At 36.4% G+C, this 16,911-nt stretch overlaps 3 protein-coding genes across 4 annotated transcripts; 2 read left to right on the plus strand and 1 right to left on the minus strand.

Moving 5' to 3' along the window:
* The first annotated feature begins 48 nt into the window (after positions 1-48).
* LOC117101608 (7,8-dihydro-8-oxoguanine triphosphatase-like) lies at positions 49-2,424 on the plus strand. 2 transcript variants are annotated; one of them, XM_033241600.1, is made up of 4 exons: positions 49-161; positions 848-1,020; positions 1,432-1,577; positions 1,795-2,424. In XM_033241600.1, exons 2-4 carry the CDS (start codon positions 857-859, stop codon positions 2,001-2,003), a joined length of 519 nt encoding a protein of 172 aa, XP_033097491.1. In that variant the 5' UTR covers positions 49-161; positions 848-856; the 3' UTR covers positions 2,004-2,424. The 2 variants fall into 2 exon arrangements, with proteins under 2 accessions (XP_033097491.1, XP_033097490.1); XM_033241599.1 differs by lacking the exon at positions 49-161 and adding an exon at positions 175-289.
* An 86-nt stretch (positions 2,425-2,510) lies between these two features.
* LOC117101606 lies at positions 2,511-6,819 on the plus strand. Its single transcript, XM_033241596.1, has one exon. The coding sequence runs from the start codon at positions 3,287-3,289 to the stop codon at positions 4,715-4,717; it is 1,431 nt and encodes a 476-aa protein (XP_033097487.1). The 5' UTR covers positions 2,511-3,286; the 3' UTR covers positions 4,718-6,819.
* On the minus strand, positions 5,627-16,305 carry LOC117101605 (tektin-3-like). Its single transcript, XM_033241595.1, has 6 exons — positions 15,419-16,305; positions 11,916-11,986; positions 10,789-10,932; positions 8,485-8,707; positions 7,999-8,153; positions 5,627-7,745 (listed from the first exon to the last, which is right to left on the minus strand). Exons 1-6 carry the CDS (start codon positions 16,112-16,114, stop codon positions 7,523-7,525), a joined length of 1,512 nt encoding a protein of 503 aa, XP_033097486.1. The 5' UTR covers positions 16,115-16,305; the 3' UTR covers positions 5,627-7,522.
* Positions 16,306-16,911: the final 606 nt, after the last annotated feature.

Below are 16,911 nucleotides of genomic sequence, written 5' to 3' on the forward strand. Positions count from 1 at the left end.
TCCTATGTCGGCCAAATGGCCTATAATGCATCGTGAGTGGATTTCCCGTACGATTAAAAATCGTAACGGTACTGGCGCCCTCTTGCTAAATTGGAAACTTTTGAACCTTGACCGAAGCTTCTATTTACGCGGTAGTATTTTGAAAACGCGCGAACGATAAGGTTTGGAAAGATTATTTTTTGTTTTGTCCATTGTTGTAGTGTAGCGTTGTTCTTCAAAAAACCCTATTAGCATAGCCCTAGTTGAATATTGAATGAATAGTGTTTATGGTGGTCGTACTGGTTACCATGTTAGCATGAGCTTTCTTTATTTAACTTATACATTTAGGCTAGGCCTAGCATTGCTGCAATCCAACCAAATGGGGTAGGGCTTACTGGCTATTATTGCTCTTTAGACTTTAGCCTCCATGGCTTGCATAGCCCGGCTGGGGCTGTAGCGGATCATCCGCTGTAGGGGGGGGGGGGCTTTGGCTAGACCAGGCTAGGGAAGCCTAGAGCAAGTATCTACCCTACAACAGGAGGGGTCCCAAGTTAGAAGAAGTAATTTCTGGGAGGTCTGCGTGCGGTGGCGTGTCGAACGTTGGTGGGGGGGAGGAACTTAAACTTAGATGGAGGGCCTAGACCACTAGGCCTATGCCCCACCACCATGGTTGGAGGTAAGAACATTTATGATGGCACCTCTATGGATGGAAATGGCCCTGTCAGACTTAAATTTTCATATAAATTTCTTTTCTATCCCATTTTTTTAAGTCATACCTATGATGATGATATATTTGTATATGAGATGCACCTGAAGTAAAATTTTAAAACTTACTTCAGTCTGTTTATTGTGTTTTCTGTTTGTCCAGAGTTGTGTCATGGCTGCTGTTCCACCAAAGGTATTCACCCTTGTGTTAATTCGTGATTTGGTAAAACAACGTATACTACTGGGCATGAAAAAACGAGGGTTTGGAGAAGGTAGATGGAATGGGTTTGGTGGTAAAGTACATATCGGCGAAACTATTCGTGATGGTGCAAAAAGGTACAGTTAGGCTAAAATTAAAACAATATATTTCGTTTCATTCTACCGTGGCGTAGTTTATTATTAAGAACATTTTGATCTGGCACTACAAACTGAATTGCATAAAAATTTACATTGATATTTCAAGAAACCTGGTGAGGAGAAGCTTTGTAGTAATATTCACTTGTCCTCTGCTTCTTGGACAACACTCCTATGTAAAAAATACAAGAAAATCGCAAATAACAGTAATTTTGAGTACTGTACTAACCTGTTTGAGAATATGATTACAAGGTCACCTGTCCCTTGAGTTTTTAAGCCTGTTCCCTACACTGAACCATCCAAAGTTATTAACGATTCAATAATATGGGTATGGATTATTCGGTTCAATATTAAGTATTTTAAAATTGTAATTAATTATTATTTTTGCCATAGGGAAGTACTTGAAGAGAGCTGTTTAAAGTTGGACAAGATCACGCAAGTAGGTCGCATTGATTTTGAGTTTGTTGGCGACCCACAAATACTTAATGTTCATGTTTTTCAAGCTACCGAATACCAGGGAGAACCAGGTGAAACAGAAGGTAAGAAAGTGATCCATCCACATGTTTATTTCCCATTTTTTTTTATCTTTTAAGTGAACAGATGATGATTTGTGTTCTTTCTTTAAATTCTAATCTCTATTCTGCACCTGAAAACCATTAATCTTACAACAATACTTTTGGTTTCCTATAAAGAAAAAAATAATGTAAATTTTGTATTACCATCTGTTAATAAATGTGAGTGTCATTTTCTTTTCAGAAATGCGCCCTCAGTGGTTTGGAGACAATGAGATTCCATTCAGCAGCATGTGGCCAGATGATGTGATGTGGTATCCATTGCTACTAGAAAGTAAACAATTTTATGGTTATTTCAAGTTCAAAGGGCTTGATGACATTCTAGAGCATACATTAAAAGAAGTGGAACACTTTGATGATGTGGATCACATAGTAAAAGACTGCAGCGGCTGATTAAACTTATTTAATTAGCGCCCTCATACTTTAAGGTCGTAATAGGTGTTTTGTTTTGATCTGTGGAGTTCTGATCAAGGACCTATGGTGCAAAAATTGAGGGAGTATTTCTTTAATAATTGTGTGCTCAAGAATGCTAAGTTTTAAACATATTAATCACTTAAGAGGATTTCATTCTTAGTGAGCGATTTTTTTTTTGGCTGCTTATTGGGGTGGGTAGGGCTCCCTTTTACTATGTCCCCTGAATTACTGTATACACTACAAAACACATAGTAGTACCTTTCTTGTTTTTCTCTGTATTTTCTGTCAAAGATTTTAGATAATAATAGTAATAAAAAAAATTAAAAATTACCTACAGTTTTTATGAGAAAGCAATAAAGCTCTGTTGTATCTTTGTAATAAATACTTTACCTACAACTTATTTTTGTGTTTATGTCTTTATTTACCGGTAATTATAATTAACATTTTATTTTATACTTTTGATCAATAAAAAATAATTAAAGCTGGAAAAAACACAAAAACTTCAATTATTTGAATAGCTCATTTGAAAGGATACAATAAGCTAAAGTAACTACAGTATTAACCAGAATAGATAAAAAAAATTACAGACATTATTAATACAAAAATTTATTACACTTTACAGTACCAATTTAAGTGTCAATGTGACGGTTGTCTATTAATTTCGTTGCCGATTATTCTTTCTCGTTCCGATTTTAAATTAATAAATTGAAAATTAAGCCATTCAGGTAGTAGATTATGACGTCTTCTAACCTGAATTATGTACAACGCCCTCAATGTGTATGAATTTTGCGTAGGGCAATTAAAGTTTATATAGATTTGTATACTTAAAAGAAATACACGATTTTATTAAACAAAGTGCTATAAAGTACAGTCTCCTTTCATATGAAACTGTTACTTTAGTTTCTAGGTAAACAAATGAATAGAAGTTACTACAGTGCTGCAATACAAACTCCTTCTTTCGGACGTGATCGTTGTGTATATATATATAAGTAGTTAGGGCTACATATCCTGTTACTGTAGTTTAGCTTGATGACCTACATTCGTTTTGATCATGTGACTTCAATCCTAATATTATCCTTAATCCGGACACCGGCGGGAGCTCAAAGTTCAAACAGCTCTTAATCATGTGACGGTGTCGGCTGATTATTAACTTGGTGGATCAACCACCGTTCCGGGTACCATAGTAAATAATACGGTACGTAATGCAGGGCATGTGTTAACGGTTAATTTACTATCATTGTAGTAATTTTTCACTTGAAATTATGACTACCACCACGAATGGGTCGGAACGTCGGCCCCAGACGCATGGGGACAGATCGGAATGGCAGGGCTACGAATGGCAGGTTCCCCTTCACGAAATCGTCGATTGCGATAAATGTTCTCCGAGTTGCCGTAACTGCTACTACAAATGCCGTGGTCTACCGGTAGCCTTTAAAATCGTCATGATTATCGTAATACTCTCAACCACGGTCCTTCTCATGGCACTTATCGTAAGATTCGGCTCGTTTGGACCTAGCACATATCTGGTGGGGAATGGAGATCAAATACAGTTTTCGGATGATTCATCTCAAAACGAGGATAACGGATTTTCCCGTATGTTCTGTTCCAGTTTGAGCCTCACATCGGCGTCGTCACACCCCCAGAACTTTAGCTCATTTGCTGTCATGACCAAACCTATGAGATCAAGAGAGCGGCTACGCTATACCTTACATGAAACAATTTTGCTTAATTACGGCTCGTATCTATATATTGTACATACATTTGATCACACTGACACTTTCAGCATTCTAGGTTGTGTTCAAAATGATTATCAAGTAACCTATGCCATACTCTATGTTATTCATGGAGATGAGAACTATAAGAAATGGCAAGATGATAGTCAGGATTGTTCGTCATGCTACAGTCGCAGAGAGATATTCAATCCTTGTCTTTATGGGGATACTAAAGTTCATTTAACGTTTTCGTCAACGGACATCGTGTATTTCGCCTACACATTGGAGTATAGTTACACACCACAGGCAAGTTTATCGCTGAAATTTATCTTTGATAGGGCGAGATTCGAAATGGAGAATATTGTAGACTCTTGTGTGAACACAACATTTTGTAATCTGGCAATACCGCTACACACCGCCGATATTGTAATTGAACAAGATGTACAATTTAAGGAAAATACGAACAGAATTCGAACAGTTTGTGGAGCCAGAATAAGTATTTACTTTGCATTTTTTGTCGGTGTTCCAGTGGCAGCGGGCATTGTGCTAACCTGTCTTGGTTTGATATTGAAGCGATGTCAGGATGATTTAATCCGTGATATTGAACGTGCTGATAGGGTCCGGGAATATCAGAGATACAGAGTGATCAGGTCAAATTCATCTAGGAATTCAACTACTCCAGCGCGGACAAATATCCAGAACACAGTAACTTCAGAAAGATCCATGTTCAGTTCGTCAAGTTTGTCTGCTAATCGGGCTCTTAGTGTTTCGGCAACTGTTCCTCTGGTTCAACATGAACAACTTGTCGGGAGTTTACCGGATTATAACAGTCTTGATTCGACCCAGAGACAACCGCCAACAAATGAGCCACCGCCTCCCACGTATCAGAGTGTTGCCTGTGAAACATTTAGCCAATCGGAGCAGCACGACCAAACACAACCTGCACCGCCCACTTATGATGATGCGATCAATCTTCCTTAAAAGATATAGCTAGCTCCACGTATTCTAAATTAATACCAGCACCCTTCATCCCTTTGAGTGGCTGCGATGAGTTGATTGAAGAGCCGTTGCTAGTATTTGAAATACGACTATTTTGGAATATTTCGAGTACATTATGTACCAGTACTATTATTGTTACGTGTATTGGGATATCGAGGTCAGTCCGCTGTCCGGCATCATCCTTTAAACTCAGACCAAAATCAATGCAATCGCCCGCGAGCGCGACATCCAGGAGGACCATGTTGAGGTTAATGTAGCAAAATCATATGGCGGATCCGAAAGGGACGTTCACACCCACCAGAGCAGCAAAAATGAGGGCCTAGCTCCATTGACAACTATTATAGGAAAGGGAATGATCCCTCTTTGCAAACCCTCCCTTTGGATCATATGTCCTTGACTGGCGATTCACACCCTCGCCTACCCTACTCTCTCCCCCACCCAACATAAGCATCCTGGATGTCCGCTCCTGAATTCGTATATGTAAAACCACAACAATCAGAGAATCAAATATATAGGTCTACATAACTTTACCGAATATAACCTCGATTACAGTGTTTTTTAATGTATGTTTGCCGTTAATAATTACGGATAGGATTAAGCTATATTAAAATCAATAACTTTTCATCGCGTGTTGTTTAGGTAACTAACCTCGATAATATTCGATTTCTTGTAAATAAATATACGAAATTTCTTTGGCGAATAATTTGATACGAATCGATATGTTAATAATACTATCGATATTACTGGTTGTCATGGTAAAATTTTGCTTAAGCTGCCCCTGACCATCATTTTTGTTGTACTGTACCTCTTGTAAATGTGTATTGGTCGAATAAATAAATGAAATGAATGAATGAACAGATAGAATAACGGACATTCAGTCTTTTTTAAGACGACATTTCCAAACGTGTAGTACTTTTATTATTCAAATATTATACAATTTTAACAGTGTTCTCACGGCAAATATTTTGTTCAAAACCATAATGCAATACGGTTAGGCTTTCACGATCAATATGTACATATCAACCAATTAAGATACCGTATCATTTTTCAAACATTGCCAATAAGCCATTTCATAGTCTGCACTGCGCATGCCCGTATCCCAGGTCAATCGACATAAACATATGTTGTGTGTATATGTGGTGTGTCTTTATGTCGATTGATCTGATACGGGCATATGCAGTTCAGACTACGAATTTTTTACTTTATATTTATAGACTTACACATGACAAATATAATAAGTTCATATGCTGCAAAATAGAATGTGAGCAGACAAGTAATTGACGTATAAAACAAGTCTTTAAAAGTGAATCCTATTGTTCTGTTTCAATTTTGTTCCTTTAAAAATGTTTAAAATACCCATCATTTTGCAGTGCTGTTGTGAATTACTTAAACAGGCCTAAATATCTCCCCTTGCTTTTTTCCACAATAGAATAGTAAACGTCGACGAAAACAAGCGTAGAAAAATATAGAATCTAATTTACGCAATAACAAAGAAAACATGACGACGTAGATGTATTGACATATTTACTCAGCATAAGCGCTGAGTGAAATGCTTATACGATATGGACGGAGATCTGATATGCTGGCTATCTCAACATTCACAAAATGTTTCAATATATTCAACACATTAACAATCTATTTTACATAATGCCACAGTGCTGCACACTTCAAAGATATCATTAACTGCTAATTTTGAGATGATGAATGATATACTAACTACATATTATATTAAAGACGCCATGACCTGGCTTTAAATTAATCACGAGCATAGTTATATATTGTGTGCATTATATCCATCGAAAATTATATTTTGCATAGAAAAAAGTACATTATAATTATATTTTAGTATTAGCATAACACATTTGCACAAGTCCGTTTTGTTCATTATTATAAAGTATCATTATTATGGAACGCCATTAGTGCCTTTAGTGCAGATGCGTCGTGTCAAATCTGCCCTGAATTGACAAAATGGCGTTTCATACGAAATTACATACGTAAACGTATACGTTGGTTGCAAATCCAGTCCGTCCCTGCTTTTGTTACATTTAATTTATTACCAACGCCCTATCGTTATTTAAAAAAAATAATTATTAAAGGTCGAAGAGAATCATAATAATTATTAATAGCACAATCATTTTGTATTTTATAGGCCTATAATATTAAGCAATTAGTAATTTGATTTTAGTTAGATTTAATGCTTGAAAAAAATTATGACGTCACGATTGACTTATAAATACTGTTTATACCTTTAAAATCCTTTCAAACGTGTTATAACCGTTTCCTTTAAGCAATTTACCGCTATTTAATTTTGAGTTTATTTGCAAAATGAGTGTACTGTGCATGAGGGAGAATATTTAAATATTAGTGATACATTTCTTATTAGGAGTGCACATCCAATTATATATAATTCTATGACCAAAGAACACCATACAATCTGCTACAGCAGTGGCTGATGAAGGGTGACAAAAGGGCCGCCCCATCTTTGAAACAGCCAAATAGTGTAAAATCATTTAGTTTCCAGGAGGCTTAGTTTTCTGGACCTGCAAAATGGTCAAAAACACCAACCTTAACCCCTTATAACTCGGCACAAACCCCCACCCACCTACCCTCTCCAGGATCCGCCATTGCAGAGCAGAGATAAATCAGAATTCGGCCGATGAATCATCTGCTTTGGAATCAAACTCATTGATGAAATTCTAAATTATTTGGTCTTAACGCTGTAATCTTTGGAATACGATTCTGGATTTATGGAATTATTAATATTACCATGCTTTCCATAATGTCACTTTACTGCCCTCTATAGCCAGCGAGTCTGGCGGTGGTCGGGTACGTCTTTCGAACTCCCATACACTTCTCTTTGTCTACGTATAGACTGTTGTTTTTCACAGACAAATCGTGTTCTAGAGTTGACTTGGTGCGGACAAGTTCGCCGAGTGCACACTCGGCAGCTCGTAGACGATTCTGTAGAATATCAACTGTCTCGTAAAGTTCACCAACTTCTCTGACAAGTCTGAAATTATCAAATAACATTAAATAATTTATCTAAATTCTACTCTAAAATAAATTATCAACTTTATTATACAGCCAATATAGTTAATTTTTGGATGAAAGTTATATTCGTGTTCAAGTCATTATGATAACCTATCGGCATCCTTTGACATCCTGTGATTGGTTGCATAGCAATGTTAAATGCGCATTATCGTGTGACGCATCGATGTGATATAAATATTATTTGCAATAAACTTTATTTGCAATAAACCTACTTGTGCTGAGGTTGATCACGGCAAAGCTCAACGTTTGGTCTCCTTGTCCTGTTGTCTAGACGAGACTGGGCAACCTGTAGTGGTGCTTCTTTGTCATAAATTGACTTACGGAGGACGTGAATGTTGTTTTGCATTTCGTCAATCTCTTGAAGCACCTACAAGAAGACAGCGGATATGATGTCATTATGGTTCGGACGTAAGATATAAAACTTACAGACCAATAGCTTAAAGACTACATAAAAGTTTTATATACACGTAGTAGGCTAATAGGAATGCAGACAGATTCAAGGGAAGAGAAGAGCCTAACCCCCTAAAATTCCTGAAAATTGCATTCAACTTTAAGTTTGAGAGAGCTCTCTGGACACACACGTAGAATTTCGTCCCACCTAAAAAAATTTGGTGAGACAACCTTACATAATCTATCTGTAAACGCCCTCCCCTCTATTTATAATTCCTAGATCCCTACTAAATTTTGCTATGTCTTACCCTTGTAAGGTGGCTTTGAATACTGTTACGTGCGTCCATTGTTTCGGCGATCCTTCCACTGAAGGAAACATTGACAGTGTTATACTGCGTCCACATATTATTCGACGTTTCTTGCATGGTGTTGTCTGCCTCACCTCGTAGATGGGTCGAATTGTTACGCTCACGTTGGGAACGCAGAATGTTGTCGCTAGTAAATTTTGCCCAAGATTCCGGCAAAGATACCCTAGAATTAAAAAAAAAAAACATGAATTATAATACTAAAAGAACGATAATATGTGTAGAATATGTGTAGTCTCCGTAAAATAACACAGCTTTAGAGAATTTAATTGCCAGAAGCTGGTGTTTTTAAGAAAAGTACGTAAACATAATTGTATCGATTTGTGTCTCATTGGAAATCGATAGGCCTACCGGTAAATTATCTGATACTTCTAGATGAGTAATTATATGTTTTTATTGAATTTTTGCGCTCTCTAGGTTTTATCACAGACGGTAAGGCCTACATCTTCAAAATCCAAGAGTTCAGCTAATGCTCTAGTTTGACTGCATAACCAGAAGCGTCCCGATCAAAACAATAGAATAAACAAAAGCGCGGGACATTGAAGATGCATAATACAGTACCAACGCACGGTAAGATACATTTCATATATCGTTTCACTGAAGTTGGATGAGATTCGACGAAAGTTTAGTTATTAGGTTTCTGATAAAATATTCAGAGACTATTACACACCAGACGATCATTTACCAATACGTAAACAAATATACTTATTGACATCGATACCATCTCGGTCTAACATCGCTAGTTTCTTATTATTTAGCTTATTTTTTCTTCTCAACATATGCATGTTAAATTATGTTTTATATTTTTTTTTTATTCAGGGGCGGATTTAGCGGGGAGGGCTAAGCCATCCACCATTTGGAAAGAAAAAAAAATAAATAAAAATATAGAAAAAGAATAAATTGATCGCCCAAAACGCCTCAGAGGTTATTTTTGGACATCATCTAGAAAACAAAAATTTCGCGGGGGAATGCCCTTGGAACCCCTAGGGTGGTGTTATCTCGATCGGTCCCACTTCCGTCCCCCCCCCCCCTTCGGACATCTCTGGATCCGGCCCTCATATTATTTCAAGTATGTTTTGCATTTTATATTATGATATTTTAAGTAACATCGACCGAGATACTTGGTATCTAAAGATCACTAAAGTGGGTAATTGCTGGTGTGGGCTGGGATCGAAAAAAGAAAGGATGTGATCAGATAAAGAAAAAATATGGCTTTTAAATATTCAGTATTGAGATATGGATTGCTCTTGTAATTTGGAAATTGCTAAATGTTATGCATAGTGTTATTAATATTAAAACGTTCACTAACGTTGTGAACGTTGTGGTATAAAATTATGTCAAAAAATGGCGTTGACACATCGTTGACAACGTTAAATTTAAAGAATTCAGTTGCTAATGATATCGTAATTCATAGTAATATATAACTTGCCCCCAGCGTCGTCTAAAGATCGTTCATTATTGACCACGTTGCTTAGTTGCATTGTTGATTATAATGCTTAATATATTTTCACTTGCTAATATTGAAAATATATACCGTACAGTGTATTGATTTTTGGTATCGAAAAAAAGATATTGCAATCTTTATTTAGAAAGTAGACTTGATTTTGTGTTGCTTGTACTTTATATAATTCGCATCACTGGCAAGTAATTTGTCACTTGATGGAAATTAATCTATAATAATAACAATAATAATAATAATAACATGGTAATTGTATGTAGACCTAGGACGCATAAATAAGATATGTGCTTATAATGCAATCTCTCTGAAAAGATATTGGACTATATTTCACAGGCAGTTCTTTTGATAGAATTGCAAATGGAAGCTCTCTTGTGCTGAATTATGTCGAATTGTTTGTAGGCATATATTAAATATATGGAATCAATTTGTATATCTTATCTTATACAATTAATACGAAACTGCCGCCCTTGTCTTAAGTAAGATTAAATAGTTTTGCTCCCTAACAGACCTAGCTGAATTCATATTATCTTTTTTTAAAAATTTATTATAGGCCAACAGATTTATTTATAAATAATGAACCGTTCCGCTAAACCCACCGCGTCCTTTCAGTATTGTTGTCAAGGTCCCACAAAACGACAGCGTAAACACGTGTAAACTTGTGCTTTTGTGGGACATGCGCGTCTTCCTGGCCCTAGTTTGACCGGTCAGTTGTTAAGTTTAATTGTTACTTCGGAAAGGTTCAAGCCTACAACCAATACATTCATCTTTTATATTGTGAGAATACTTACGTTTGGTCTATTCCTTCAACTCCACGATGGAATGCTATGCCTTGGGCATTGTTATGTAGTTGATGACTTTTATTATCAATGTTGAATGCACGGAATTTATCATTCACGTCTTTTTCAAGTTCATGTTGAGCCGCACGGTTCATGCTGTAAACATAACAATGCGTACAATATTAGGGAGATTTCGCAACGATAACGAATAACGAATACGAATACGTCATTATTTCTTATCGTCATTCGTGCCTAAAACATGCATCATGCATCCTACGTTTTGACAGATATGCTGCTGTAGGGGATGGGTTTTATGTGATGACGTATCCGTATTCGTTATATAATACGGTTAATGTAAACTCATTTGTTTTCTTGGAGGGATTCCTTGAGCCATTGACTTTATTGAGCAATTCTAGTTATTCTCTGAATCTGTTTTTCTTGATTGTATTAGAACATGTTGTATTTTGGTCAAATAAACAATTAAATGAAAGATTGTCTCTGATAAATCTGGAAAACCCGCAAACACAACTTCAACAAACAATAATTAATACGTTCCAATAAATTATGGTTAATAGTGGAAGCGCTCTTAGACTTAGCTTAGTGCTATATAAATGCCAACATAATTATATTATATTTTATACTATAAATATAACTTATAAACATAGAATATAATCTTTCCCGCCAATTAAACACATTAATATCGTTCACATGTTTTAGTATTGTCTGGTAATCTATTTAAGAAATTTAGTACAGCAAGACATTTTAAAGTAAAAAAAAAAAAAAACTGACGGTTTCTACATTAATTTTATTATGACTTTGTATGGATTCAAGATATCTTATCGTACTTCTAGGTCTTTTCTATAGGAAGTAACTACTATTATGTAGCTCACCTCAGCGGCGTATCTAGAAGTCTTGAAATGGGGGTACTGATAGGGGGCGTGAAGGTGAAGTGGGAAGGTGAAGTCGGGGACTCTCGATGATCAGTTGAGGGGCGCTAATTCGCAAAATAAGGTGATTTTTAATTACTTGACAGTAATTTTTTTGGGGGGCCACTTGGGAGGGCGGGGCGCGAGTAATTTTTGGAGAGGTGTGCCTCCCCCCGCACACCCCTAGATAGGCCTATGCAACTGCTGGCTCACCTTAGTTGGGCGTTAGCTTTGTCAATCATGGTCCTCAATCTATCCTGACTCTGATGTATAATATCAACTTCCTATAAGAAAAAAAAAACATTGTAAGCTTTATTGTGTTATGAAATTATCCCGTCACGAAGGAATCCCCTTACACAATTATACCAACCCTTCGATACCGCTGGGCCACCACAGTCAAATGAGTCATGTGTTTACTACACCCTCGTGAAAAGGGTTCATGCGGTAGGTTTACGTTTATACTTTATTTTCTTTGTGGTAGGGCCTAATATATACCGAAAATTTATCAATTAGAATCCGGCTTGCTTGCCATAACACTTCATTGCAGAACAAGTCTAATTCCTACTTGAAATGTAATACGCAACATAAATGATAATAAATGACAAGTTAGTTGTAGACCGCACGCTTGGTTGGGCACCAGACTGAGGAAATTGTGAGGAATGTCAAAATTTTCAGTGGCAACTCAATATGAGGAAATATCCACGTTTATGTATTAATTTACGACGATTGTTACCCAACCTGGAATATTTAACCCCCACGATGCTTTATCCGTACTCATGCCTTCTTCTCTTAAACCCCATTACTATCATCATTAACATCATCATCAACAACATATATATTATATACTAGAAATTGAAAATTGCAAGTGAAGTGCTGCGAAGTACAACTGCACATTAAAATGTTCTTCGAACAAAATTATTTATGCGAGTCAAGTGAAAATAATGAATAATAAAAATATAACAAATAATATGAGACACGACCCATTGTCTATATTAGAACACTTCTCTTATCTGAGATTAATCAGTGGACCTTTCAGAACACTTCTCATTGGGTAACAAAGTAACATTTTTGTCAAAAAGTGTCTATAGTGGTGAATTATGGTTTAGGTTTTTTTTAAATAAAGTTTCAAAAATTTCTATGCATGTGGAAAATGTAGTTAAATACCAAAGGTTACAATTTTTATTTTGAAGACTGCAATCATCATCAACAACATATATATATTATATATTATGTAGGTTGCCGTCCTCGGCAAAATGCTAACGTTCAATTTATTGCTGCCTATTGTGTGTACCTAACATAACCAGTTAACTTATCGAGTGTAATCACGGATATTATCTTCCGATATAACACACATGTTAACACGACAAACGAACTATATAGTGTTGCGACAGACTATCCGGTTTCCGTGGTTACAGTACACAAAGTTATATTTAATCTACGAGCAATCGGAATTTCTTTATCGCCTATCGCAGATACGTGGGTAGGAAGTTAAGTGTTTGTTAGGCATATTGTACTTTCACTATAACATAGGCCTACTTGTTCAGTGATGCTGACGTCAATTCTCCTAATAATACAAATATAGACTGGTTAAATTCGAATTAGAACCTTTGAATTACATATGGGTATTACAATGATGATGATAATAACCATTCATGTGAGGTTAATGAAACCAATAATTATGATGAAAATGATGACCTATTCTTATTTCTATGAATAATTATTATTAATATTATCAATAATATTAGTATTAATATCAAATCTCCTGGAAATTTTTGCTTACTTCGCTTTCTAAAAAAATATAAAAAAATCTGATGACTAATAATAATATCGATGTTGTAAGTGGTAAACTAAACAGACAACGTTTTGCGATTTTCTTTTGTGATTACATTAGTTGAACGAAGTGCATTGTAGTAAAGAAAACAATGAGGACTAACATGGCGACGAATGAATTTAGTAATTATGTCGTAAAGGACAAACAAAAAGAAAACATAACGCTCTTTCAATAACATTATTTGTGTACAGAAGTGCATTACTGTAGGCTACTGTATTATAGAGGGTATGTACCACACCTATTGCACGTAAAGTACAATACGTATTGCACTGGTAAGACTTGTGGGTTTTTCTATTTAAAAAATAATGAAAACCGAATTTGACAGTTTACCTGTCAAATTCGTTCTTATTCTTTCTTAATTCAATTTCAGCCTTAATGTTCTTATATTTTAGAAAAAGTGTACTTGAATGACTCCCAACTTTGTTTGACGAATTCCATTACATGTGACTGCTCTGAAATTGCCATTTCACTTGTGTTAGTCTCCGACAAGGATATGGTTAATGCCAGTCAATATTTGTCAAGTCCGTCATGTTATGGGTACAGTGGATACAAATAAGAGGACGTTTGCTCATTGTGGTATTATTACTCACTAAGCAATTTAGCCCTAACAGGGATTGAATTATCGGTTTATGTTGTGATAGAATAAAGATAGAAATGATTATGAAGACTATTAAGATGACAATGTGCTTAATTAGTTTATTTCTAAAAGATAATTAGTAGATTTTATTCGTTGTATAGGCCTATACAAAGCTGCAGGACCCAGGCCTATGATGTCGAATCATTCACTCACTGCTCCCGAGATGACACAGCACTCTCGTTGTAAATATTAGGCACCTTACACAACAGGACGTGAAGACGGGTGGACGGGTGGTTCTGTACTCATCAGAGCGTGAAGACCACAGTAAACATTTGGGCGCTTAACCCGAATTACCATTGTCAACGGCTCCCCGTCGTCTTGAGTAAAGTGCGTAAGTAGTTTGTAAGGCAAGAGTATTTTCAATAAACATAATTATTTCTTTTGATATTTATAAATAATCATAGACATGATAATCACTCAATATTGTTTATATATTGTAGGCCTATGTTATATGAATGTACTGTAAAAATGGTTTGAAGCAGTGTATATTATGTGGTGTTTTTGTAGGTACAATGGCTACCGTAATTATTCACAAAAATGCAAAGCCATTATACTGACTAACTTAATCAGTATAATATGAATTATAACCTTCATGATGAATGTTATACAGTACTTCTCAACATAATACAGTACCGTATTGCGTGGATGTCATGGCAACGGTTAACGTGCATTATTTCTCTTGTGTGCATAGAATGGCTATTATTAAATAATAGAAAAGTTAGCAAGTCATAATTAGATAATTATTAGGTTACTGATCACAAGCGTAACGTAAGTGGCAACAACAAAGTGAGCACTGCCTCTCCGTGAGTATAGAGCATGATTGTGTTCATCGACAGTTCTGTTTGGGAGAATTGCCAACAAAGTGCAAATAGACACTGTCTGCAGACACCACATCCATTAGTAACTACAAATAGTTTGTGTACGAAGGATTCAATAAGTCGGTTGGGTGAATAGTAAGCCTATACAGTATTATTATTTTTGTAGCTATGGGACCGGACCATCCGCAATTGTTTTCAAGAGTAGAGTAAAATAATCTTTGTTCTGCCAAGGTTCTGCTTAACAATGGATTATGATTAATATGTGTTTTTTTTTTACTTTTGTTGAGAGGAATGCAGACGACCATGGCACACACTGTGCAGATATAACCCCAGCTACTTTCTCTCATACAATTGCCACTCACATGATGAAAACTTCATATTTTATGCATTAAGATTTCGGCAAGTGTAAACAAATTAAAAAAATACTCACCCGTAATAGTTCTTTTTCGACAGCATCGTTGACCAAGTCGATACCCTGCCTGTTCTCTCTGTTGAACAGGCACTCCTGCGCTATCTTAAGTGGGCCTTCTGTTTCCCTAAGAGACGTTTCCAACCGTTTCTTGTGATCGGCAATACGTTGTATCTCATTGCCCATCTCATCCAGCTCATGATTCAGTTCTGATTTCCAAAAGTTTATGTCACTGATCCTATTACCAATGCTCTTGCTTGTGTCCTGTTGAGTTTTCACCGTCCTTGCGTCCGTGTCGTGGCAGATTCGAACGTTCTCGTCGCGTAGCCTCTGTGCGGCGCTTCTCGTCATATCAGAGCTGCGGTAATTCTGGTTGTTGCTTCGGAACCAATCGGTCGGAGTGTACTTGGAGAAAAGAGCGGTTCTCGATGAGGTAACAAACGGGGGGACCCTAGAAACTACGTCGTCACGATACAATGTAGCAGGGTTCAACTCTGGTGCGCTTTTTGCTATCGGCATAGACTTTTCTGCCCCACGGTAGTAAACACTTGGCTTCCATGGAAGGTTTAGCGATTGGCTTACTGTATACGGTGGAGCATAACTTTTGTAGGACGCCTGCATTGTGCTTTCCAGTGGCGGAAGGAAGCTGGTACCCATCCCGACTTTTGGGGCTGAAAAGTAGCTGGATGTCATAGTCTGGCCGTAATAGTCCTGCATGGTGAATAATCGACTCCAAGAATTTAGTTATGAGATATCTAAAATAGTATTTATAACACTTTACTCACATATAAACTGTAGATTTCGACCGTCATGAAGCAAATGAAATACTAAGGGCAGGATAGTAAGGGCAACCGCGATGAAGTCAAAGCCACACGTTTGTGTTTATAGATACGTCTCCTTTCAGTACTCCTATGTATTCAGTGAGGCATAGCCTGGTTGCTATGGACGCCTTATGGCCCTTGGTCTTTGTACGTGCTTCCTGTCATTCTTCTCTTGTGTCAATCAACCGGTATTGCTATTGCGATTTCACAATGGCCCTCATAAGTACCGCCCCTAGAAACATTATTGATTGTTGGCAGCAAGGCAATAGCGGAACAAAGTCCGTCTAGAGGGGTGTATTATGTGTGCATGAAATATTTACAAGCATTTATATTGTTATACACATGCTCTGACTGGTGTTCAGTGTGTAATCATTATTCCATCCATACGGTTTATAAAGGGTTCTCAGATTTCAGCGTAGTGAAACCAATAATTTTGTCAGTACTAAATTCGTTTCCTTTTCTAACCATGTTATTTAGGATGATTTTTTTTAAGTTAGTAGGAATTTACTTTAGTTTCGCTACGGTTTTTATATTTGAAAATATACTATAACAATCAGTTTTGCTTTATAGTGGACAAATCTCTTCTCAATATGTCGCAAGTAAAATACTATTATTCTAAAATATAATTATAAAGTGTTTGGCTATAAGAAGTGTATTGATAAATTTCGATTTATAATAAAACTGCCTGTACTA

The sequence above is a fragment of the Anneissia japonica genome, unplaced genomic scaffold (genome assembly GCF_011630105.1).
Source record: "Anneissia japonica isolate Jap-2015-1 unplaced genomic scaffold, ASM1163010v1 scaffold17412_len611537_cov169, whole genome shotgun sequence".
Taxonomy (NCBI): Eukaryota; Metazoa; Echinodermata; class Crinoidea; order Comatulida; family Comatulidae; genus Anneissia; species Anneissia japonica.